The sequence below is a fragment of the Aotus nancymaae genome, unplaced genomic scaffold (genome assembly GCF_030222135.1).
Source record: "Aotus nancymaae isolate 86718 unplaced genomic scaffold, 86718_ANA_hifiasm-v0.15.2.pri h1tg000028l, whole genome shotgun sequence".
NCBI lineage: Eukaryota > Metazoa > Chordata > Mammalia > Primates > Aotidae > Aotus > Aotus nancymaae.
Window position 1 is genome coordinate 3401130 of NW_026988441.1, and position 26836 is coordinate 3427965.

General features: G+C 42.4%; 1 protein-coding gene across 6 annotated transcripts; it reads right to left on the reverse strand.

The window, feature by feature from the left end:
• Positions 1-49: 49 nt before the first annotated feature.
• ZNF880 (zinc finger protein 880) lies at positions 50-25423 on the reverse strand. 6 transcript variants are annotated; one of them, XR_010344213.1, is made up of 6 exons: positions 25352-25423; positions 21947-22073; positions 20991-21119; positions 7740-9302; positions 6479-6605; positions 50-216 (listed from the first exon to the last, which is right to left on the reverse strand). XR_010344213.1 is itself a non-coding variant. In XM_064380941.1 (5 exons), exons 1-5 carry the CDS (start codon positions 25361-25363, stop codon positions 6589-6591), a joined length of 1764 nt encoding a protein of 587 aa, XP_064237011.1. In that variant the 5' UTR covers positions 25364-25423; the 3' UTR covers positions 5633-6588. The 6 variants fall into 6 exon arrangements, 4 of the variants coding, with proteins under 4 accessions (XP_064237011.1, XP_064237010.1, XP_064237008.1 ...); XR_010344212.1 differs by lacking the exon at positions 50-216 and adding an exon at positions 5633-6050; XM_064380941.1 differs by lacking the exon at positions 50-216 and having other exon boundaries at positions 5633-6605; positions 7824-9302.
• Between the last annotated feature and the right edge of the window lie 1413 nt (positions 25424-26836).

The window sequence follows — 26836 nt, forward strand, 5'->3', positions numbered from 1 at the left end:
CAGGCCTGGTTATCCTAGTTGAGGCTGCAGTCCTCTTGAGCCTATACATCTGGCTGTACCTCGATGATGTTGCACTGTGCTTGTTACCAGGGTTTTGGAGGCAAGATCCGCTCAGCGGTCTGAAAACGGATCTTGCCTACGCAGAGCAAAATCGGTTGGTGATTATATCCACGAAAATTCCTTCTATTAAAATGAATGTCAAGTCCCACCTGCTTTCTGTGGAAGCAGAGAGAGAAGAGAGAGAGAAATGAAAGATAAGTAGAAGAGAGAAAACCAAGAGAAAAAAGCGAAAAGAAATGGACAAGAAAAGGTAGGAGGGAAGGAAAGACGGGACAGGAAAAAAAGAAGTCAAAAGAAGAAGGAAGGAGAAGTTTTAGGAATTGAATTAACACACGTTGGAATTCTCTGTGAACGGGATGCAAGTGAAAATGTGAAATGCAAAACCCTGCCAGGATAGAATGTGCAATTTCATGTCAATGCCTCACAGAAAATAAATGCTTTTCATTTCTAGTCCCCATTCACTCCAGAGGGTGACGGTCAACCCTGTGCTCAATTCCAGAGACTTTCCTAGGGACACCACGTTGGGCATGAAGGACTAAAGCCACTATGAGGATACGTTAACCAACTGTTTCAAAAAACAAAAAAGAGGCTGGGCGCAGTGGCTCACGCCTATAATTCCAACACTTTGGGAGGCCGAGGCGGGTGGATCACAAGATCCTGGTCAACAAAGTGAAACCCTGTCTCTACTAAAAATACAAAAATTAGCTGGGCGTGGTGGCGCGTGCCTGTAGACCCAGCTACTCGGGAGGCTGAGGCAGGAGAATCGCCTGAACCCAGGAGGCGGAGGTTGCAGTGAGTCGAGATCGCGCCATTGCACTCCAGCCTGGGTAACAAGAGCGAAACTACGTCTTAAAAAAAAAAAGAGGGGATAACTTTAAAAAGTAGTCACAAATGACTTAGTTTTTGTTGTTTATTGTTGTTGTTGTTTTGAGGAGTCTCCCTCTGTCACTCAGGCTGGAGTGCAGTGGCATGAACTCAGCTCACTGCAGCCTCTGCCTCCTGGGTTCAAGTGATTCTCCTGCCTCAGCTTCCAGAGTAGCCACCATGCCCGGTCCAACTTAGTTTTTTTATACTTTTTAAAATTTTAAGACAGGGTCTCTGTGACCCAGGCTGGAATGCAGTGGTGTAATCATAGCTTGCTGCAACCTTGACTTCCTGGGGTCCTGGGCACCTCCCGTCTCAGCCTCCCAAGTAGCTGGGAGCAAAGGCCTGTGCTAATTTTCTATTGTTTGTTTTTAATAGAGATGTAGTCTGGCTTTGTTGCCCAGCCGGGTCTCCAAATTCCGGCCTCATGCCATCTTCCCATCTGCTCCTCCCGAAATGCTCAGCTTATAGGCATGAGCCATCTTGCACAAGAGGTAAAGACCCCACATCAGGACCTCAGGTTATTTTGGAAACACAAATACATAAGACCCACAAACAGGCCCATTGGCTGCATAGGGTGGGGTCATTTAAAGAAGTTTTGTTTGATCTGAATACCAACTTCTCACTTAAGTCCCTGGGATCCTGGACTATGGCATAGCTCCAGGCAGGCCTGGTTATCCTGCTCAAGGCGGCAGCCCTCTTGAGCCTAGTGAAATATATCTGGCCGTATCTCAGTGATGTTGCACTGAGAGTCTATCAGTCAAGGTGTTACTTCAATCTCCTGAGACCAACCTCTACCTCCAGATTCAGGGAGGTCAGTGCACACATAAATGGACTAGCTTTATTAAAGGGGATATCTGGGCCAGGCATGGTAACTCATGCCTATAATCCCAACACTTTGGGAAGCCAAGGCAGCCAGATCATCTGAGGTCGAGAGTTCAAGACCAGCCTGGCCAACATGGTGAAACCCTGTCTCTACTAAAAATACAAAAAAAAAAAATTAGCCAGGCATGATGGCACATGCCTGTAGTCCCAGCTACACAGGAGACTGAGACATGAGAATTGCTTGAATCCGGGAGACAGAGTTGCAGTGAGCCAAGATCGTGCCACTGCACTCCAGCCTGGGAGACAAAGCGAGACTCCGTCTCAAAAAATATAAAAATAAAAGGGGCCGGGTGCGGTGGCTCACGCCTGTAATCCCAGCACTTTGGGAGGCCGAGGCGGGTGGATCACGAGGTCAAGAGATCGAGACCATGCTGGTCAACATGGTGAAACCCCGTCTCTACTAAAAATACAAAAAATTAGCTGGGCATAGTGGCGCATGCCTGTAATCCCAGCTACTCAGGAGGCTGAGGCAGGAGAATTGCCTGAACCCAGGAGGCGGAGGTTGCGGTGAGCCGAGATCGCGCCATTGCACTCCAGCCTGCGTAATAAGAGCGAAACTCCGTCTCCAAAAAAAAAAAAAAAAAAAAAAAATCCCAAGCTACTCACCTGTCCCTTTTCTCCAAAGCCATTTTTGGACAAGCTGCGGAAGTCCATCCTGCTTTTGCCAGAAAGCCTCATTATGTAGTAGACATTTGCAGACCATCAGTCTATGGCATCATCATATTCAATATCTAACCCAAACTTTACGTGGACCTCAAACAAATTCCAGTAGAGCAGTCGAAAGTTCAAATTACCAAAAGTGTTATGAGGGTGAACATATGAAGTTTCTAGTTAATCTACAAAAGCAAAACAAATTCCCATTCTGTGTGACCTTTTTTTTTTTTTGAGACGGAGTTTCGCTCTCTTGATACCCAGGCTGGAGTGCAATGGCGCGATCTCGGCTCACCGCAACCTCCGCCTCCTGGGTTCAGGCAATTCTCCTGCCTCAGCCTCCTGAATAGCTGGGATTACAGGCACGCGCCACCGTGCCCAGCTAATTTTTTGTATTAGTAGAGACGGGGTTACACCATGTTGACCAGGATGGTCTCGATCTCTTGACCTCGTGATCCACCTGCCTCGGCCTCCCAAAGTGCTGGGATTACAGGCTTGAGCCACCGCGCCCGGCCTTTTTTTTTTTTAAAGACGGGGTTTCACCATGTTGGTCAGGGTAGTCTTGAACTCCCGACCTCAGGTGATCTGCCCGCCTTGGCCTCCAAAGTGCTTGGATTACAGGCATGAGCCACACGCCTGGCCTGTGTGACCATTCTTAAGAGAAAATTTATGAACATTAATTTAATTTTCCACCTAAGTCAATGAGCACTATTAGGAAAAAAAGGACATTGTGGTACAGTATTTTCACTCTTATTCACATACTTTCACTTAATAATATTTGTCATATATTTGTACTTTTGCTTCATAAAAATTAAGGTGCATGCTATGAGTCTTCTTTGGCACAAAACAGGCATGTAGAAATATAACAAACAGGGCCGGGCGCGGTGGCTCAATCCTGTAATCCCAGCACTTTGGGAGGCCGAGGCGGGTGGATCACGAGGTCAAGAGATCGAGACCATCCTGGTCAACATGGTGAAACCCCGTCTCTAGTAAAAATACAAAAAATTAGCTGGGCATGGTGGCGCGTGCCTGTAATCCCAGCTACTCAGGAGGCTGAGGCAGGAGAATTGCCTGAACCCAGGAGGTGGAGGTTGCGGTGAGCCGAGATGGCGCCATCGCACTCCAGCCTGGGTAACAAGAGCGAAACTCCATCTCAAGGAAAAAAAAAAAAAAAAGAAATATAACAAACAGTGAATGTTTGATGCACTTTTGACGGTGTATGAGGCTGAACTCGCATTGTTATAGCATTTTTTTTTTCTTTTTGAGAAAGGGTCTCACCCTGTCACCAGGCTGGAGTGCAGTGGCGTGACCTCAGCTCACTGCAAACTCCGCCTCCTGGGTTCAAGCAATTCCCGTCTCAGCCTCCCAAGTAGCTGGAACGACAGGTGCCTGCCACCATGCCTGGCTAGTTTTTTGTATTTCAGTAGAGATGGCATTTCACCATGTTGGCCAGGATGTTCTTGATCTCCTGACCTCGTGATCTGCCCACCTCAGCCTCCCAAAGTGCTAGGATTACAGAAGTGAGCCACCGTGCCCACCCATGTTACAAAATTTTTTATGTACCCATATAAGCATCCTTTGCAAACGCACAGAGAGAATAATTCAAGTATTAAGTATGATTAGTCTAAATTACACTTACCCAAGGAGATGGATTCACAAGTGTGTGCATATGTTGTTTCATTTCACACAGACACACACACACAATTATTCTGGATGTGTCAATCTTAAAATTTGAATGGTGCATTTTTTTAAAATGCCTATTTAACACTAAAGTTAGAGTGGTTAGACACATATCACCACTACATAGCTCAGAGTGAAGACAAAGAAAACTGCATTGCAGGGTATTTACTATTAATGGTGCATTATTGTGCACTATATTCTCCTAAGTGGGGAATCAAATAGTTGGTAGAAATGATGTGATTCATTCACACTTAGGAAAATTTTAACTTTATTCATCAAAATATGAGAACTATGTACATTCTAAATCAACAGTTGGAAATTATGCCAACAGTTAAATGTGAATGCTACTCAAGAACATGGCATACTAGTAAATGCTCTAATCTGATATAACCGTTCTATCGTCCATTTCAAAAATGACTGCTTCTTTTTTTTTGAGACGGAGTTTTGCTCTGTCGCCCAGTGTGGAGTGCAGTGGCGTGATCTTGGCTCACTGCAACCTCCACCTCCTAGGTTCTTGCAATTCTCCTGCCTAAGCCTCCCGAGTAGCTGGGACTACAGGCGCACGCCACCACACACAGATAATTTTTTGTATTTTAGTAGAGATGGGGTTTACCGTGTTGCCAGGCTGGCCACCATCTCCCCTGCATTATTTCTACAGATATGCTGTATTTCATGGCTGGTTGGTAGAGCACAGCAGCACTGTGCCCTTCTGTCAGGAAAAACATGTGCTGAATACACTATGAACTGCCATCAGACTGCCATCATAGTTTTATATGATTCCTGCCCACTGCCATGCTAAATCAGACAATGAACTGAAAATGTGCTGTTGTTCTTCCTCAGGAAACTGTATAGAAATGCTTTTCAGCTAATAAAATCAACCCTGTCATCCTACTGATTCTTTTCAAGAGACCACAATTAAAGGTCTGTAAAAAAGTCACATTAGGGCTGGGCGCGGTGGTTCAAGCCTGTAATCCCAGCACTTTGGGAGGCCGAGGTGGGTGGATCACGAGGTCAAGAGATCGAGACCATCCTGGTCAACATGGTGAAACCCCGTCTCTACTAAAAATACAAAAAATTGGCTGGGCATGGTGGCACGTGCCTGTAATCCCAGCTACTCAGGAGGCTGAGGCAGGAGAATTGCCTGAACCCAGGAGGCGGAGGTTGCGGTGAGCCGAGATTGCACCATTGCACTCCAGCCTGGGTAATGAGTGAAACTCCATCTCAAAAAAAAAAAAAAAGTCATATTAAATGATTTCAAAGTTAAGAATCAATGTCATGGCTGGGCGTGGTGGCTCACGCCTGTAATCCAAGCACTTTGGAGGCCAAGGCGGGCGGATCACCTGAGGTTGGGAGTTCAAGACCAGCCTGACCAACATGGTGAAACCCCATCTTAAAAAATAATACTAATTAAAAAAAAAAAGAAAGAAAGTCATGGGCAGAGCCGGCCAGGGCTGAGCACTCGGCTGCAGTGGCGCGGTGGCCGTATCCCTGGTCCGCCATGGTCCCCGCCCATCCTGCCGCCGGCTGCCATGGCAGGAGCTGGAGGCAGCAGCTGCCCCGCGGGCGGCAACAACTTCCAGTGGTGCATCTCGCAGGTCAAGGGGGCATCGACCAGGACGTGGCCAAAGAGAATACTCCAGGTTACACAAGTGGATGTAATGAGAAATCAAACTGCCAAAGAGTCCGTATCCTCACTGAATTGAAAAATCCTTCCAACATTCACTTAATTGAACAGCTTGGTGGACTGGAAGGGTCTCTCCAAGAAACAAACCTGCATCCCAGCACTGCCTTTTTCTACAGGCACTTTTTTTTCTGGCAGCTTCTTGGATTCTTTCCTGGCCACGGCCTTCTACAGTTATCATGTCCTGGAATTGCTTCAGATGCTGGTGACAGGAGGAATAAGCTCTCGGCTGGAACAACATTTAGATAAGGGTGAGGTCTATGATGTGTCAGATATCTGCATGGTGCTCTTGTCTGGAAGAAAGCAGTGTAAGCTGGGGCTTCTGTGTTTACACCAAACCATTTTATCAAATGTTCAACCAAGAGACACCTTTGGACCACTGTTCTGTGGCTCATTACATCTTTTTGGAATCCTGTGTGTTGGCTTATACCGAAAAACAGATGAAGAGGACCTCAACCCGGAAAACACAAGGTTTGTGATCACCCGGCCAGCCCATGAGTTCAAGCTGCTGCCCTCAGATCTTGTGTTCTGTGCCATACCCTTCAGCACTGCTTGTTCTTAAAGGAATGAAGACCCTTTCTTGAAAGAGTCAAATGAAATTGTAAATAATGCACCACAGACAACACAGACATACTCAGACACAAATTTTCCTCCTACCATTGATCCAGGTGATGAGACATGGTATTCGCCAGTCTATCCTTACGAGTCTAGAAGTAACTCTCCTTTTGCTAAGCACACATCATGGGATCAGAGTAGAACACACAGTGTTACATCATCTCCGACACTTTCAGGTGACAATGCAAAAGAAAACGGAAGGCAAACCTCAGACAAGGAGGTTTATGATGAGGACTTCTTTGCATATTCAGAGCCACACTAGACCTGCCCATACTCCTCATGTGCTCTTCACTTGCTCCTTACAAATCATCTCCCAAGATGGTAACTTTGAACAAGGAAAATAAAAATGGAAGCATGCCATTTTTGTGCCCATTGCTTAATAGTTCATGAAGGCCACACTGTTTCAAATGAGACAAAAGTCTAATCCTACTGGATCTTGTGTGATAAAGAAAGAAATATATAATAAATGCCAAAAAAAAAAAAAAAAACTAAGTCATAAAATGTAAAGTAGCCTTTTCAAAAAACCCCATATAATTAGGTTAATTGCCTGAATATAACTGTTTCTAGATGCCCTTGAACCTTTGACATGCATCACATCATGAGATTCCACATATTTTGAGCTGTAATTTTTCTGTTTTCTTTCTTTTTTTTTTTTTTGAGTCAGAGTTTCGCTCTTGTTACCCAGGCTGGAGTGCTATGGCGCGATCTTGGCTCATCGCAACCTCTGCCTCCTGGGTTCAAGCAATTCTCCTGCCTCAGCCTCCCAAGTAGCTGGGATTACAGCACGCGCCACCATGCCCAGCTAATTTTTTTTTGTATTTTTTTTAGTAGAGACGGGGTTTCACCATGTTGACCAGGATGGTCTCGATCTCTTGACCTCGTGATCCACCCGCCTCGGCCTCCCAAAGTGCTGGGAATATAGGCGTGAGCCACCGCGCCTGGCCTTGAGCTGTAGTTTTTCTGCAGCATGCAATATCATAAATATCAGAGAACTAGAGACTAAGTTATTGCTTGTGTAAATCTTATCATGTTCCATAATAATGGTCATTGAATAATAACCTCAGCATAAACAATCCATCTGTGTGGTTCTATCCAATATGTGTTTTGATGTCTAGTCATTTGGCAGGCCTCAAGAGACCTGTGTCATATACACTGATATGATCTCTCTCTAGTATGGAATCTCTGATGTTGATTAATGCTGGAACTAATGATGAAGAATTTGCCATACTCAATTTGTAAGAACTCTCTCATGAATACATTCTCTCATGCTGTGCAAGGTGTAAATTATGACTAAAGCTCTTACCATACACATTTCATCTGTAAGGCTTCTCTCCAGTATGAATTCTGCAATGATTTGCAATGTTTGAATTTCGAGTGAAGTCCTTACCACATTCGTTACATCTGTAGGGTTTCTCTCCCATATGAATTCTCTCATGTTTTGTTAGGTATAACTTGCGGCTGAAGACCCTGCCACATTCATTACATTTGTAAGGCTTCTCTCCAGTATGAATATTCCTATGTCTTGCAAGGTGTGAATTTTGACAAAAGACTTTGCCACATTCACTACATTTGTAAGGTTTCTCTCCAGCATGGATTCTGTGATGAATTGCAAGGCTTGAATTTCGAGTGAAGTCCTTGCCACATGCATTACCTCTATAAGGTTTCTCTCCAGTATGAATATTCTGATGGCTGCTTAGGGATAACTTATGCCTGAAGATCTTGCCGCATTCGTTACATCTGTAAGGTTTCTCTCCAGTATGAACTCTTTGATGTCGTGTAAGGCATGAAAGTCGACTAAATACCTTGCCACAGTCAATGCATTTGTAAGGTTTCTCTCCAGTATGTATTCTCTGATGTTGTGCAAGGTGTGAATTGTAACTGAAGACTCTGCCACATTCATTACATTTGTAAGGTTGCTCTCCAGTGTGAATTCTAAGATGACTGGTTAGACAAAACTTGTGCCTGAAGACCTTGCCACATTCTTTACATTCGTAAGGTTTCTCTCCAGTATGGATTCTTTGATGTCTGGTAAGGTGTGCATTTCGGCTGAAGACCTTGCCACATTTATTGCATTTGTAAAGTTTCTCTCCAGTGTGAATTACAAGATGAGCAGTAAGGCCTGAACCCCCTGAAAATGCTTTGCCACATTCATTACATTTGTAAGGTTTCTCTCCACTATGAATTTTGTGATGTCGTGCAAGGTGTGCATTTCGACGGAAGACCTTGCCACACTCATTACATTTGTAAGGTTTCTCTCCAGTATGGATTCTGTGATGATTTGCAAGGTGAGAATTTTGAGTGAAGACTTTGCCACACTCATTACATTTGTAAGGTTTCTCTCCAGTATGGATTCTCTGATGTCGTGCAAGGAGTGAAATTCTATTGAAGAGCTTGCCGCATTCAAGACACTGGTAAGGCTTCTCTCCAGTATGAATTCTTCGATGTTGTACAAGGTTTGAACTACTACTAAAGACCTTGCCACATTCATTACATTTGTAAGGGTTATCTGCAGTATGGATTACTTGATGGTTAGCAAGTCCTGAAGACGCTCTAAAGACTTTGCCGTGCTCATTACATTCACAAGGTTCTTCCCTAATTTGTGCTTTTTGTTCTTGTGGGAGTAACAGAGAATCATCAAAATCATTTCTATATTTATTTAAAATGTGGGATTTGACACTAGAATAAATTTTCTGAAGTGGTGAAACTAAGGAATTATTGTTGATAGGCTTTTCAACATGTATACATCCAGAAATATTCCTTTCAGCTTGAAATAGCTTCAGTTCACTCAGATGTAACTGAAAGGTTAATCCAAGTTGATTTTTAAGAGATTTGTTTCCTGTGTTGCTTCCCAATTTAGAGCTGCTCTCTAAAAAAGAAAGAAAAAAGAGGAACTTCAACCCATGACAATGGCATGTTGAGTGTCTGACAGAGGGACTAGATTCTGTCTCGTCTGACTCAGGCATTGGAAAGAGTATCAGCATACTGTGTATGCTGGCAGTGCAGAAAACAAAAGGGACTGAGGGATGCGCTGGAGTAATGGGGAATCTACAGGAGTCAGGTGGATTATGGGTTAGACTGACAGAGATTAGGAGCAGAGAAATACAACAAAAATTAAAAGCTCCTGAGAAAAAGCAGGGATGAGTCTCTTAGGGAAAATCAGAACTTTTAGAGCAGCTGTGTAGTCATTAGTAATGGTACTTCCACAAGCCAGAAAAAAAACACATCCCCAGAAAATGAGTGACTGTTCTACCCCCTTTATACCAAGCTAATTAGTAAAGGTATCCTCCTGTACAATTGTTTTTTTTTTTTTTTTTTGAGATGGAGTCTCACTCTGTCACTAGGCTGGAGTGCAGTGGCCATAGCTGGGACTACAGGCACACACCACCATGGCTGGCTATTTTTTTGTATCTTTAGTAGAGACGGGGTTTCACCATGTTGGCCAGGATGGTCTCAATCTCCTGACCTTGTGATCTGCCTGCCTTGGCCTCCCAAAATGCTGGGATTACAGGCGTGAGCCACCACGCCTGGCTCCTGCACGATTCTTATACAAAATAACTGGGAGAAATGGTTGCTTTACCAAACCTAAACCAAAAATTACAAGGCCTACAAATGACAAGGAAATATGGCTAAAATTATAATCAATCAATCAATCTCCAATAAACAAACCTAAACATAGGCAGTCCTCTGAACTACTTGACATGTATTTAAAGTAACTGCCTTAAGATGCTTAATGAGCTAAAAAAGAAAGCAGAGATAGATAACTAAATAAAGTTAGGCAAACATTACATGAAAAGAAAAAAAATATCAACCACAGAAGAAACTACTAAAAACAAAAGAACAGAAAATCTGGAGCTGAAATACAGTAACTGAAGTAATAATTCACTAAAAGATTCAACAGCAGACTGCAAAAGGAATAGATGACGATGAGCAAACTGAAAGACAGGTATTCAAAACTATCAGCTCCAAAGAGCCCAGAAATAAAATGATGAAGAAAACCAACCCTAATATATTTTTGAGATACTATCAGGTGGAACAATATTCAAACTATTGGAGATTCACAAGAAGACAGAGCATCAGAAATCACCGTTAGAGGAATAATGTTCAAACAACCCAAATCTTAAAAAAGAAATGAATATACAGATTCAAGAAGCTTGACCATTCTAACTAAAACTAACCCAAGGACATTCACACAGAGACATATTATAAAGAAATTATCAAAAGTCAAAGATAGAGTCTTGATAGCAGCAACAAAAAAGACATCATATAAAGGAAAACTGTACAAGATTATATGTATTTTTCAGCAGGGAACTTTGCAGGCTAGAAGGCAGTGAGAGGTTATGTTGAAAACAATTAAAGACAGGGGAAAAAAAGCAAAAATATCAACCAAGAATACTCTATTTAACAACATTCACCTGCAAAAATAAGAAATTTAGACGTTCTTAGAAAATGAAGAGCTGAGGAAGTGCATTAGTATTCTAGACTTGCCCAACAAGAAATGCTAAAGGGACTCCTTCAAGATAAAATAAAAAGAATCTAAATAGTATCTTTAACCTTAATAAAAATAGAAAGTTCACCACTAACGGTCAGTAAATAAAGCAAAAATAGAGATATTTATTATTACCCCCTTTTCTTTTGTAACGACTTTTAATGGTTTGTTTGTCTGTTTGCTTGCTTTTTGAGACAGAGTCTCTCTCTGTTGCCCAGGCTGAAGTGCAGTGGCGCTATCTTGGCTCACTGCAACCTCCACCTCCTGAGTTCAAGCAAATTCTCCTACCTCAGCCTCCCGAGTAGTAGTTCGGATTACAGGCATGTGTTACTACACCTGGCTAATTTTTCTGTTTTTAGTAGAGATGGAGTTTCAACATGGTGGTCAGGCTGGTCTCAAACTCAAAAGACTAAAAGCACTATATATATATGTTAATGGGACCGTAACATATATCGAAATAATTTCTGCCATTAATAACAGAAAGTGAGAGCAGAGTTGTAAAGTAGAGCTTTCAGTACCTAAACAAAGTTACACTGTTAATACTTAAAAATAGTATGTTTTAACTTCACGGTATTTGAAGTAGCCACAATGCTAACGACAACAAAAAATATCTATCAGACACACACAAGAGATGGGATTTAAGTATGTCACTATGGGCCAGGCGCGGTGGCTCAAGCCTGTAATCCCAGCACTTTGGGAGGCCGAGGCAGGTGGATCACGAGGTTGAGAGATCGAGACCATCCTGGTCAACATTGTGAAACCCCGTCTCTACTAAAAATACAAAAAATTAGCTGGGCATGGTGGTGCGTGTCTGTAATCCCAGCTACTCAGGAGGCTGAGGCAGGAGAATTGCCTGAACCCAGGAGGCAGAGGTTGCAGTGAGCCGAGATCGCACCATTGCACTCCAGCCTGGGTAACGAGAGCGAAACTCCGTCTCAAAAAAAAAAAAAAAAAAAAAAGTATGTCACTATGATGAAACAAGCAAAATACTACAGAAAGTAGTAAGAAAGAAATGTAGGGGGAAAATCTACAAGATGTTAAGTGATCTACAGATAATAATCCAATATGTATTCTTTTAATAGTTTCTCCTATGTTTGGTATTCTCCTTCTCATGTAATGTTGGTGTGATTTAACTTTGGAATCAGAAGAAAACAAGATTTACTAAATTCTATCTGCAAGAAACTCCCTTTAATTCTAAGGATACACATAGGCTGAAAGTGAAAGGATGAAAAAATATATTCCATGCAAATAGTAACCAGCAGAAAGTACAGGTGGCAGTGTTGATATGAGAGAACAGATTTTTACTCAAAAACCATAAGAGACAAAGATGAGCCGGGCACGGTGGCTCACGCCTGTAATCCCAGCACTTTGGGAGGCTGAGATGGGCGGATCACCTGAGGTCAGGAGTTTGAGACCAGCCTGGCCAACATGGTGAAACCCCGTCTCTATTAAAAAAAAAAAAAAAAAAAGACAAAAGACGAAATAATTTATTATAAAATACTTTCTATTTTATTACTATAAAAATTATTATAATTAAATAAAAAATTATTATAAAATGATGCAGGACTCAATTCACCAAGAAGATATAACAATTAAAAATATATAAACAGAAAGCTTCAGAGCTCCTAAGTACAGAATGAGGTTAGGTGCAATGGCTCATGCCTATAATTCCAGTCCTTCGGGAGGCTGAAGCAGGAGGAATACTAGAGCCTAGGAGCTTGAGACGACCTGGGCCACACACTGAGACCCCATCTCTATTAAAAGTAATGAATAAATAAAAACTAAGTATACAATGGAAACTTGATAAAATTCCAATGAGAGACAGACAGCTCCACAATATTATAGTTGAATTCAATATTCCAGTTCTGAAAATGGATAGAACCAGACAGGAGAACAGTCTCTCAGACCACAGTGCAATCAAATTAAGAACTCAGGATTAAGAAACCCATTCAAAACTGCTCAACTACATGAAAACTGAACAACCTCCTCCTGAATGACTACAAGATACATAATTAAATGAAGACAGAAATAAAGATGTTCTTTGAAACCAGTGAGAATGAAGACACAACGTACCAGAATCTCTGGGACACATTTAAAGCAGTGTGTAGAGGGAAATTTATAGCACTAAATGCCTGCAAGAGAAAGGAGGAAAGAGCTCAAATGGACAATCTAACATCACAATTAAAAGAACTAGAGGAGCAAAAACAAATTCAAAAGCTAGCGGAAGACAAGAAATAACTAAGATCAGAGCAGAACTGAAGGAGATAGAGACAATTAACCCTTCAAAAAAAAAGTCAATGAATTCAGGAGCTGGTTTTTTGAAAAGATTAACAAAATAGACCGCTAGCCAGACTAATAAAGAAGAAAAGAGAGAAAAATCAAATAGATGCAATAAAAATAAGCACCGGTACCACAGAAATACAAATTACCATCAAAGAATACTATAAACACCTCTATGCAAATAAACTAGAAAATCTAAAAGAAATGGATAAATTCCTGGACACATACACACTCCCAAGACTAAACCAAGAAGTCAAATCCCTGAATAGACCAATAACAAGGTCTGAAATTGAGGCAGCAATTAATAGCCTACCAACCAAAAACAGTCGAGGACTAGACGGGTTCACAGTCAAATTCTACCAGAGGTACAAAGAGGAGCTGGTACCATTCCTTCTGAAACCATTCCAAACAACAGAAAAAGAGGGAATCCTCCATAACTCATTTTACGAGGCCAACATCATCCTGGCACCAAAACCTGGCAGAGACACAACTAAACAAGAAAATTTCAGGCCAATATCCCTGATGAACATTGATGTGAAAATCCTCAGTAAAATACTGGCAAACTGAATACAACAGCACATCAAAAAGCTTATCTATCATGATCAAGTCAGCTTCATTCCTAGGATGCAAGGCTGGTTCAACATACGTACATCAATAAATGTAACTATCACACAAACAGAACCAAAGACAAAAACCACATGATCATCTCAATAGATGCAGAGAAGTCCTTTGACAAAATTCAACAGCACTTTATGTGAAAAACTCTCAATAAACTAGGTATCAATGGAACATATCTCAAAATAATAAGAGCTATTTATGACAAACCCACAGCCAATATCATACTGAATGAGCAAAAGCTGGAAACATTCCCTTTGAAAACCGGCACAAGACAAGGATGCCCCCTCTCACCACTCCTGTTTAACACAGTATTGGAATTTCTGGCCAGGGCAATCAGGCAAGAAAAAGAAATAAAGGAAAACAGGAAGTCAAATTGTCTCTATCTGCAGATGACATGATTGTATATTTAGAAGACCCCATTGTCTCAGCCCAAAATCTCCTTGAGCAAATAAACAACTTCAGCCAAGTCTCAGGATACAAAATCAATGTGCAAAAATCACAAGCATTCCTATACATCAAAAACAGACAGAAAGCCCAATCATGAGTGAACTCCCATTCACAATTGCTACAAAGAGAATAAAATACCTAGCAATACAACTAACAAGGGATGTGAAGGACCTCTTCAAGGAGAACTACAAACCACTCCTCAAGGAAATAAGAGAGGACACAAACAGATGGAAAAACATTCCATGTTCATGGATATTAAGAATCAATATCGTGAAAATGGCCATACTGCCCAAAGTAATTTATAGATTCAATGCCATCCCCCTCAAACTACCATTGACTTTCTTCACAGAATTGGAAACAACAACAACAACAACAACAACAAAACCCTTAAATTTCATATGGAAACAAAAAAGAGACTGCATAGCCAAGACAATCCTAAGCAAAAAACAAAAAACAAATGTGAAGCCATCATGCTACCTGACTTCAAACTACACTACAAGTCTACAATAATCAAAACAGCATGGTACTGGTACCAAAATAGAGATATAGACCAATGGAACAGAACAGAAGCCTCAGAAATAACACCACACATCTACAACCATCGGATCTTTGACAAATCTTACAAAAACAAGCAATGGGGAAAAGATTCCCTATTTAATAAATGGTGTTGGGAAAACTGGCTAGCCATATGCAGAAAGCTGAAACTGCATCCCTTCTTTATACCTTATACAAAACTTAACTCCAGCTGGATTAAAGACTTAAACATAAGACCTAACACCATAAAATCCCTAGAATAACACCTAGGTAATAGCATTGAGGACATAGGCACGGGTAAGGACTTCATGATTAAAACACCAAAAGCAATGGCAACAAAAGCCAAAATAGACAAATGGGCCAGGCACGGTGGCTCATGCCTATAATCCCAGCACTTTGAGAGGTCGAAGCAGGCAGATCACAAGGTCAGGAGTTTGAGACTAGCCTGGCCAGTGAAGTGAAATCCCATCTCTACTAAAAATACAAAAATTAGCCAGGCATGGTGGCAGGTGCCTGTAACCCCACCTACTTGGAGGCTAAGGTAGGAGAATCACTTGAACCTGGGAGGCAGAGATTGCAGTGAGTCAAGACCATGCCATCGCACTCCAGCCTGGGCAACAGAGCAAGACTCTGTCTCAAAAAAAACAAAGATAGACAAATGGATCTAATTAAACTAAAGAGCTTCTGCACAGCAAAAGAAACTATCATTAGAGTGAACAGGCAACCTACAGAATGGGAGAAAAATTTTGCCATCTACTCATCTGACAAAGGGCTAATATCCAGAATCTACAAAGAACTTAAACAAATCTACAGGAAAAAAACAAACAACTCCATCAAAAAGTGGGCAAAGGACAGGAACAGACATATCTCAAAAGGAGACATTTATGCAGCCAACAAACATATGAAAAAAAGCTCATCATCACTGGTCATTAAAGAAATGCTAAGCAAAACTGCAATGAGATATCATCTGACGCCAGTTAGAATGGTGATCATTAAAAAGTCAGGAGATGGCCAGGCGCTGTGGCTCACGCCTATAATCCCAGCACTTTGGGAGGCCAAGGCGGGTGGATCACGAGGTCAAGAGATCGAGACCATCCTGGTCAACAAAGTGAAACCCCGTCTCTACTAAAAATACAAAAATTAGCTGGATGTGGTGGCGCGCGCCTGTAATCCCAGCTACTCAGGAGGCTGAGGCAGGAGAATTGCCTGAACCCAGGAGGCGGAGGTTGCGGTGAGCCGAGATCGTGCCATTGCACTCCAGCCTGGGTAACAATAGCGAAACTCCGTCTCAAAAAAAAAAAAAAAAAAAAAAAAAGTCAGGAGACAACAGATGATGGAGAGGTTGTGGAGAAATAGGAACGCTTTGACACTATTGGTGGGAGTGTAAATTAGTTCAACCATTGTGAAGACAGTGTGGTGATTCCTCAAGAATCTAGAACCAGAAATACCATTTGGGCCAGTAATCCCATTACTGGTTATATACCCAAAGGATTATAAATCATTCTATTATAAATAAACATGCACATGTAATGTTTATCGCAGCACTGTTCATAATAACAAAGACTTGGCACCAACACAAATGCCCATCAATGTCAGACTAGATAAAGAAAATGTGGCACAGATACACCATGGAATACTATGCAGCCATAAAAACGGATGAGTTCATGTCCTTTACAGGGACATGGATGAAGCTGAAAACCATCATTCTCAGCAAACTAACACAAGAACAGAAAACCAAACACCGCATGTTTTCACTCATAAGTGGGAGCTGAACAATGAGAACACATGGACACAGGGAGGGGAACATCACACACTGGGGCCTGTCGGGGGGTAAGCAGCTAGGGGAGGGATAGCATTAGGAGAAATACCTAATGTAGATCACAGGGTGACGGATGCAGTAAACCACCATGGCACGTGTATAACTGTGTAACCAACCTGCACATTCTGCACACGTACCCCAGAACTTAACAAACAATAAATAAATAAAAGAAGAAGAAGAAGAAATCAACAGAGGACTCTGGTTGGGTGCAGTGGCTCATGCTTGTAATTCCAACACTTTGGAAGGCTGAGGTGGGACGATCACTTGATCCTAGGGGTTCAAGTCCAACCTGGACAACCTAGAAAGACCCTGTCGCCACCAAAAACTTTTAAAAATTAGCCAGGTGTGATGGTGCATGCCTATAGTCCCAGCTACTTGGGAGGCTGAGGCAGGAAGACCACTTGAACCCAGGAGATGCAGACTACTGTGAGCTATGACTGTACCACTACACTCTAGCCTGAGCAAAAGATCAAGAATGTATCTAAAAAGGGAAAAAAAATAATAAAAAAACGGAAACAGAAGGCTCAAACACCACGACAGACCCATTTGGATATAAGAGATATATACAGAAAACATCACCAAAAACAGCAGAATACAAATTGTTCTCCAATGTCCATGGAACAACTTCCAGAATAGACCTCACGGTAGGATATAAAATAAATTTTTGAAAATTTAAGGCCAAGCACAGTGGCTCATGCCCGTAATCCCGGCACTTTGAGAGGCCGAGGTGGGCAGATTGCTTGAGCTCGGGAAGCCAAGGCCGCAGTGGGCTGTGATCGTGCTACTGCACTCCGGCCTCAGCAATAGGGTGAGACTTGGTCTCAAAAAAAAAAGGCTGAAATCACATAAATTATTGATTCCCATCATCATGAAATAAAACTAGAAATTAACAGCAGAGGAAAAATAGGTAAGTCCACAAATATGTGCAATTTTAACAATATACTTAAAAAATCCAAGGGTTCCTTAGCACCAAGAGTCGCTAAAAAAAATCAAAAACCCAAGGGTTCAAAAAAGAAATCAGAAGAAAAATTAGAAAATATCTTGATACAAAGAAAAACAATAACACAATACACCAGAAATGTGTAACAACAGTACTGGGAGGGATATTATGACACTGTGTTTACATTAAAAAAAAAAAAAATAGGCCATGCACATTGGCCCGCACCTGTAACTTCAGCACTGTGAGAGGCCAAGCAGGAGCCCAGAAGTTCAAGACCAGCTTGGGCAACACAGCAAGACCCCATCTCTACTAAGAAAAAAAAATTACCTGGGCATAGTGGCACATGCCTGTGATCCCCACTAATGGAGAGCCTGAAGCAGGAGAATTGCTTGAGCTCAGGAGTTCAAGGCTAGAGTGAACCATGATCATGCCATTGAACTTCGGCCTTATTACCAAGCTACCTTCATCAAAACAGAACTGTAGTGACACGAAGACAGACGTATAAATCGGTGGAGAACAGAGAGACCAGAAACAAACCCTCAAAAATGTGGTTAATGATGTTCAATAAAAATGCCAAAACCGTGTCAGGAGAAAAGGTCAGGCGCTTCAACAAACAGTACTGGGGAAACTGGATCTCCACACGCAAAGGAATGAAGTTGAGCCCTTAATTTACACCCTATGCACAAATTAACTTAAACGTTGATTTATGACCTAAAAGTAAGACCCAAAATTATAAAACTTCTAGAAAAAAAAATCATAGATAAAAAGCTTTATGACAGTGGGTTCAACAGTGTTTTCCTGGATATAACCTCAATGGAACAAAAAGACAGTAAAAATACATAAAATACACTATAACAAGATAGACAAGATTTCTGATGAAAGAAAACAATTGCCAGAGTGAAAAGGCAGCTTACTAAATGCAACAAAATATTTGCAAATCAAATCTCTGATAAGAGTTTAACATCTACAATACATGTAACTCGTACAAATAGAAAACCAAATGATTTTCATTTAATATTATTATTGAATAAAAGTAAATGAACAAATTAAGAAATGGAGAAAAGAACAGAATACACATTTCTCCAGAGGTAATATACAAATAACTAATAACTATTTGAAAACACGCAAAATATCAGTAATTATTAGAAAAAATGGAAAGAAAAACATGGTATCATCTCAAATCCATGAGAAATGTTTATTGTTTATAAAAAAATCCAAAAACCAAAACAAACCAGTAAATCACAACTGGCAAAAATGTTCAGAAATGGGAGACCTGTGCCCTGTTGGTGGAAATGTAAAATGGTGCAAGGAAGTACGGGCCGGGTGTGGTGGCTCACACCTGTCATCCCAGCACTTTGGGAGGCTGAGGCAGGTGGATCCCCTGAGGCTAGGAGTTGGAGACCAGCCTGGCCAACATGGCAAAGCCCTGTTTCTACTAAAGAAGTACAAAAATTCTCCCCAAATCAGATGTCAAGTGGATAAAAGAAAAAAAAAAAAAAAAGAAGTACAAAAAGAAGACAGGTGTGGAGGCTACTCGGGAGGCTGAGACACAAGAATCACTTGAACCTGGGAGGTGGAGGTTGCAGTGAACTGAGATTGTGCACCACACTCCAGCCTGGGTGACCCTGTCTCAAAAATAATTAAAAATAATAAGTAAACAAGTATGACATTTTCTCAAATAAGCCAAAATCGAATTACCAGTACAGGCAACAATTCCTCATGTGGGTATATATACAAAAGAACTGAAGACAGCATCTTAAAGAGATATTTAGAAACTCATGTTCACGGCAGCATTATTAAAAGTATCAGAGCCAGGTACGGTGGCACTCACATGTAATCCCAGCAATTTGGGAGGCCAAGGCAGACAGAGCACCTGACGTAAGGAGTTTGAGATCAGCCTGGCCAACATGCTGAAACAGCGCCTGTACTAAAAATACAAAAAAAAAAGATTAGCTGGGTGTGGTGGTGGCTGCCTGTAATCCCAGCTACTCGGGATGTTGAGGCAGGCAAATCGCTTGAACCTGGAAGGCAAAGGTCGTAGGAAGCCGAGATGGCTCCACTGCATCCAGACTGGGCAACAAGAGCGAAACTCCATCTCAAAAAAAAAAAAAAAAAATCAGAGGTAGAAGCAACCCAGGTGTCCAGCAACAGATAAATAGATAAATAAAAGTGGTGGGGCCAGGAGTGGTGGCTCACGCCTGTAATTCCAGCACTTTGGGAGGCCGAGGCAGGTGGATCACGAGGTCAAGAGATGGAGACCATCCTGGTCAACATGGTGAAACCCCGTATCTACTAAAGATACAAAAAATTAGCTGGGCATGGTGGCACGCGCCTGTAATCCCAGCTACTCAGGAGGCTGAGGCAGGAGAATTGCCTGAACCCAGGAGGCGGAGGTTGCGGTGAGCCGAGATGGCGCCATTGCACTCCAGCCTGGGTAACAAGAGTGAAACTCTGTCTCCAAAAAAAAAAAAAAGAATGGAAAACCAAATATTGTATGTTCTCATTCATAATTAGGAGTTAAGCTAGGGGGATGCAAAGGTGTAAAATAATGCAATGGACTTTGGGGTCATGGGAGAAAAGGTGGGAGTGGGGTGAGGGATAAAAGAATATACATTGAATATGGTGTACAATGCTCTGGTGATGGGTGCACCAAAATCTCAGAAATCACCACTAAAGAACTTATCCATGTAACTAAAAGCCACTTGTTCCCAAAAACCTAGTAAAATAAGTAATAATAACAACAATAATAATAATGATAATATGGCCAGGAGCAGTGGCTCATGCTCGTAATCCAAGCACTTTGGGAGGCCAAGGTGGGTGGATCACTTAAGGCCAAAAGTTTGAGACAAGCTTGGTCAACATGGCGAAACTCCATTTCTACTGAAAACACAAAAACAAAAACAAAAGTCAAGCAGGCTTGGTGCTGCACACCTGTAATCCCAGCTACTTGGGGGACCGAGGCATGAGAATGGCTTGAACCCGAGGGGCAGAGATTGCAATGAGCCAAGATTGCACCACTGCCCTTTTCTGAGAGAGATTCTCTCTCAAAAAAAATAAATTAAGGTCAGGCATGATGGCTTACACCTGTAATCCCAGCACTTCGGGAGGCCAAGGCAGGCAGATCACGAGGTCAGGAGATCGAGATCATCCTGATTAACATGGTGAAACCTCGCCTGTACTAAAAATACAAAAAAATTTCTGGGAAAATCAAGTGATTCTCTTGCCTCAACCTCTGGAGTAGCTGTGATTACAGGTGTGTGCCTGTAGGCCCAGCTACTCGGAAGGCTGAGGCAGGAGAATCGCTTGAACCCGGGAAGTGGAGGCTGCAGTGAGCCAAGATCGCACCACTGCACTCCAGCCTGATGGCAGAGAGAGACTCTGTCTCAAAAAAAAATTATGGTTCCTCCACTCTACCCATTCAAGCTCTTACCTGTGTTCACACCTTTGATGCATTCCCTGACATCTGAAGTATTTGCTATTTTCACTTCACTCTGCAGATTCCAGGGACCTCTACTTTGCTCCAACGTGGATATAATACTCAGGTCAGGAAGACAGATTCCTAATTATAAAAAGAAAGAATAAATGTGTGCTGTGGCATCTCCAAAGTCCAAGCACTATGTCTAGGTAGCAAAGAGGATATTATAAATGAATCAAGAATATTTCAGAAATTCATCAGATGACTGCCTCCTTTTAAATGCTGAGGAAACACTGTAACATACAGACATCGAGCTCTCTTGCAAGAACTAATGACTCATAAGCACAGGGCGGATATCTTTTTTTTTTTTTTTTTTTGAGATGGAGTCTCGCTCCGTTGCCCAGGCTGGAGTGCAGTGGCACGATCTCCACTCATTGCAACCTCTGTCTCTTGGGTTCAAGCAATTCTTCTACCTCAGCCTCCCGAGTAGCTGGAATTACAGGCGCCCAACACCACACCCAGCTAGTTTTTGCATTTTTTAGTAGAGACAGGGTTTTACCACGTTGGCCAGGCTGGTGTGGTCTCGAACTCCTGACCTCAGGTGATCTGGCCACTTCGGGCTCCCAAAGTGCTGGGATTACAGGCACGAGCCACCGCACTGAGCCAAAACTGTGTATCTAAGTCTGTCATAAGGATTGATGCATACTTAAGCCCTGGCACCACTCAATAATGAATTATGAAGGAGGCAGAACATCTGAAGAAAGTTATTTTAAGTATAGAATGCATTATGGAGCATATCATTTCTGAAAAATACAGCATTATCAAGCATTATGGAGGTTTTCATTTCTAAGTCAACAGGGTTTCAATCTCAGTCAAGCAATACATTGACTCCTAAGATGCCTAAGAGTCACATGAGAAAATGCAAAAATACACCAGGGCAGATCCTGACTTCTGGGGGAAGTTGGACTCACCCAGGGAGACCAGGTTCCTGTAGTTCTCCAACATCACATCCCTGTACAAAGCCCTCTGAGCAGGCTCCAGGCACTCCCACTCCTCCTGAGAAAATTCTATGGCCACATCCCTGAACGTCAAATGTCCCTAAAATAAAAAACACATTTCACCAACAGGGTATCACACAAAATGAGAAAACAATTCTAAGGACTGACTTGATTGAAGTGAATGTTCTGACAAATCCACATGAAGGTATTCGTGAGCTATTTATGTGTTTCTAATTGTGTTTTATTATATTTCTCCATGAAAACTTATGATATTCTTTAAATTAGTGTAGATTTCTAATTTTGTGGGCAACAGAAGAAATACAAAAAATTAACCCACAGTTACCTCTATAGTGTCAGATACTATTTTTAACACAGCAAGTGATATTCAGTATCTACCTGAGATACAAGTGGGATCTTCAGAGATGACAACGTCTCTAGTAGTTTTGCAAAATGATCAGAATCTGGAAGCTGTGATGCTATAGCAACAGCAATGGCTGAAGCTTTTGTGTTGTTGTTTTGTTGTTGTTGTTGCTGTTGAGATGGAGTCTTGCTTGAACAGGCTGGAGTGCAGTACTGCGGTCCAGACTCACTGTGACCTCCGCCTCCTGGGTTAAAGTGATTCTCCTGACTCAACCTCTAGGAGTAGTTGGGATTACAGGCGCGCACGTCACCACACCCAGCAAATTTTTTTTTTTTTTTTTTTTTTTTTTTTTTTTTTTTTCTTTTTTTTCCTTTTTTTTTTTTTGAGACGGAGTTTCGCTCTTGTTACCCAGGCTGGAGGGCAATGGCGCGATCTCGGCTCACCGCAACCTCCGCCTCCTGGGTTCAGGCAATTCCCCTGCCTCAGCCTCCTGAGTAGCTGGGATTACAGGCAAGCACCACTATGCCCAGCTAATTTTTTGTATGTTTAGTAGAGACGGGGTTTCACCATGTTGACCGGGATGGTCTCGATCTCTTGACCTCGTGATCCACCCGCCTCGGCCTCCCAAAGTGCTGGGATTACAGGCGTGAGCCACCGCGCCTGGCTCCAGCAAATTTTTGTATTTTTAATAGAGACAGGGTTTCACCATGTTGGCCAGGCTGGTCTTGAACTCCTCGCCTCAAGTGATCAGCCTGCCTAAGCCTCCCAAAGTGCTGGGATTACAGGCATGAGTCACTGAGTCCAGCCAGGATGAAACTTTTGAATACTTCCCATGTGACAGGCCCTATTCTATATGTTTTACATGTACTAACTGCTATAACAACAAAAGCCCATGAAAGAAAAATCTGTTCCCATCCTACTGAGGAGACAATTCTTTCACAGACATGCTAAGAAACTTGCCCCAGGTGTGAAGGCTAAACATGGCAGAGTAGGCACCGGATCCCAGGTGTTTGGGCATTAGAATCAAACTTTAAGAATTAGGCCAGGTGTGGTGACTAACACCTGTAATCCCAGCACTTTGGGAGGCCGAGGCAGGTGGATTATTTGAGGTCAGGAGTTCAAGACCAGTGTGGTCAACATGGTAAAATCCCATCTCTACCAAAAATACAAAAACTAGCCAGGCATCGTGGTGGGCACCTGTAATCCCAGCTACCCGGGAGGCTGAGGCAGGAGAATCACTTGAACCCAAGGCTGAGGTTGCAGTGACCTGAGATGATGCTACTGCCCTCCAGCCTGGGTGACAGAGCAAGACTCCTTCTCAAAAAGAGAAAAAGACAAAAAAAGATCAAACAATCGAGTAACAAATCAGCATCAAAAGTAAACTGACAGACAATGACCTATTTGAGTAAAGTTAAAACAATTTCCAGGATTAAAATCAAGAAACTCGCACAGGTATCCCCATAATAGGTCACTATTCTTACAGTCATCAACTCATTATAACAGCGTAGAACAATTTTAAAATCATGAAAATATGTAAGATGTAATTTCAACAATTAAGAAATATAAAATGTATATAAACTTATGATGCGCCTTTGATAAAAGCCATAGACTCACTCATCTGTGCACTCATGCACACTCGTACACTGACACATATACATATATATACACACACATACACTCTAGTAAACATACACATGACACCTGAAAGAGCTGTCTCTCAGTGACTTCTTTTTAAATTATATTTGTCTTTTTGTTTTTTATATGTCCAGGTTGCAGTGCAGTGGCTTATTCACTGCACACTACAGCCTTGAACTCCTGGCCTCAAATGACACCCTCTCTGAGTAACTAGAATGATAGGTGTGCATGCACCACTGTGCCTGGATGTCGTTATTTTTGCTAATGTACATTTCAGCATGTTTGCAAAAATAAAAATGTATAAATAGTGCTCAATTCACTTCATAAATATTACTGCATATTAAACCATTAAAAAAAATTAGACCCTGTAAAATCACAGAAACTTGAATTCCAATCTCTATTAAATACCCATACTGTTTTAAAAATTGAGATGGGAGTCTCACTATGTTGCCCAGAGTGGTCTCAAACTACTGTGCTCAAAGAATTCTCCAGCCTGAGCCTCCGGAGAAGATGGGATTCCAGGACCACACCACTCCCCCTGGCCCATAAATATTAGGTTGGTGCAAAAGTGATCGCAGTTTTGTCATTACTTTTGCACTAAACTAAATATAATTTTGTCAACCAAATATTTAGGTATTAGCAAAAGTCCAGTGGAGATTGCAACATCACAATCAGTAATAAACATCAGATAGATTTCCTCTCATTTAAGGCACAGAAAAAGGGGCTGGCCTGTGAAAAGAGGGCGAGGCTTGGGGGACCGGAGAGACTTGGACTCATCTCGTAGGTGAGCACTTTACGCGGCGCGGGGCGTGTCTAGGGGTATGAAGCAGGAAAACTCGGCGATAGGTGCTGTCAACTTGGCCCTGTGGTGAAACACCGGGGACGGGACCAGCCTCCGAGCGCTTTTAACACTCAGGGAAGGCCGGCGCGGTGGCTCAAGCCTGTAATCCCAGCACTTTGGGAGGCCTAGGGGGGCGGATCACTGGGTCAAGAAATAGAGAACATCCTGGCCAACATGGTGAAACCCTGTCTCTACTAAAAATAGAAAAATTAGCTGGGCGTGGTGGCGCGCGCCTGTAGTCCCAGCTACTCAGGAGGCTGAGGCAGGAGAATCGCTTGAACCCGGGAGGCTGAGGTTGCAGTGAGCCGAGATCGCGCCATTGCACTCCAGCCTGGGTGACAGAGCGAGACTCCGTCTCAAAACAAACAAACAAACAAAAAAAAACAGTGAAGTGACTGCTGGACTCTTATTAGAACGTCTGAGTACTCGGGGTGGAGGGAACTGCGGGGATTTCAAGGTCTCTGTGGCCCCGGAGACACCGGGTATAGAAGCGAGAAGGGAATCGGTATCCCAGATTCAATCTAAACAAAGGGAAACTCACACGCCGTAGCATAACCGTCACTCCACGTAATCTGCTTCCGGGTCTCCACGAAGCTGCGCGCGCAGCCGAGAGGCCAGGCCGGGGCGGGACTGGGCGGGACTGGGCGGGAACCGCGCTTCTCTTCGCCTCATCCCAGCTCCTCCGGTTTGGAGGCGGGACTTGCCTTGGACTCCGGAGCAACTCAGTTTCCTGAAAACAGATCGTGCCCCGGCACAGGGAAAGTCTGTTGGTGATTAGATCCACAAAAATTCCTATTAAAATTAATTTTAAGGCGGTCGTAGGGGCGCTCGCCTGTGGTCCTAGCTACCCCAGAAGCTGAGGCGGGAGGATCGCTTGAGTCCATCAGTTGGAGGCTGCAGTGAGCCGAGATCCCGGCCACTGCACTCCCGCCTGGTCGGGATCTCAAAAACTTAAAAATAGAACTACCACATTAATACAGCAATTCCACCTCTAGGATTTTATCCAGAATTGAGATCAGGATCACAAAGACATATTTGCACTCCTATAATCATTGTGGGATTATTCACAAGAGCCAAGATGGGTCAGCCACCCAAATGTCTATTGATGGTGGATAACAAAATTATAGTATATACTTGGAATGGAATCTTATTCAGCCTTTCAGCCTTTAAAAAGTAGGAAAGTCCCTCAAATATGACAACACGAAGATCAACCAGTCACAAAAAGACAAATACTGGTAAATGGAGAAAGGAGCTAAAAAAAAAAAGGACAAATACAGCACAATGCCAGTTATATCAATTATGTGTCTAATGAGTTAGACATATAAAAACATAAGAGTAGAATGGTGGTTGCCAGAGGATGAAGATGGGTGGGAAAATATTTGCTAGATACAGGATATAAAATTTCAGCTATGCAAGGTGAATAACTTCTGGATATATATCTATGTGTGATATATAACTATGTGCTATATAACAATGCCTATACCGATTAGTATTGAATTGTACACTTAAAAATCTTTTAAGGGGTAGAGCTCATATTTTGTATTTTCTCAATTAAAAAATTACAAGTCAGGTACGGTGGCTTACACTCATAATCCTAGCATTTTGGGAGGCCAAAGCGGGCAGTTTACCCGAGGTCAGGAGTTCGAGACCAGCCTGGCCAACATAGTGAAACCCCACCTCTAATAAAAATTTAAAAATTAGCCAGGTGTAGTGGCAGGTGTCTGTAATCCCAGCTACTCAGGAGGCTGAGACAGGAGAATCACTTGAACCTGGGAGGCGGAGGTTGCAGTAAGTCAGGTCAGGCTATTACACTCCAGGCTGGGTGACAACAGTGAAATTCTGTCTCAAAAAGAAAAAAATTATCACAAATGAAGAAACAAACAGGAACAGATGGTGACACTAGACAATTTTGTTAGATTTGTAAAGAATTACGGCAATTGTACAGAATTTCTTTCCCAATGTAGAAGAGGAGGGAATTTTGTTATCCACCCATCCATCAAGAGACATTTGGGGCCGGGCGCGGTGG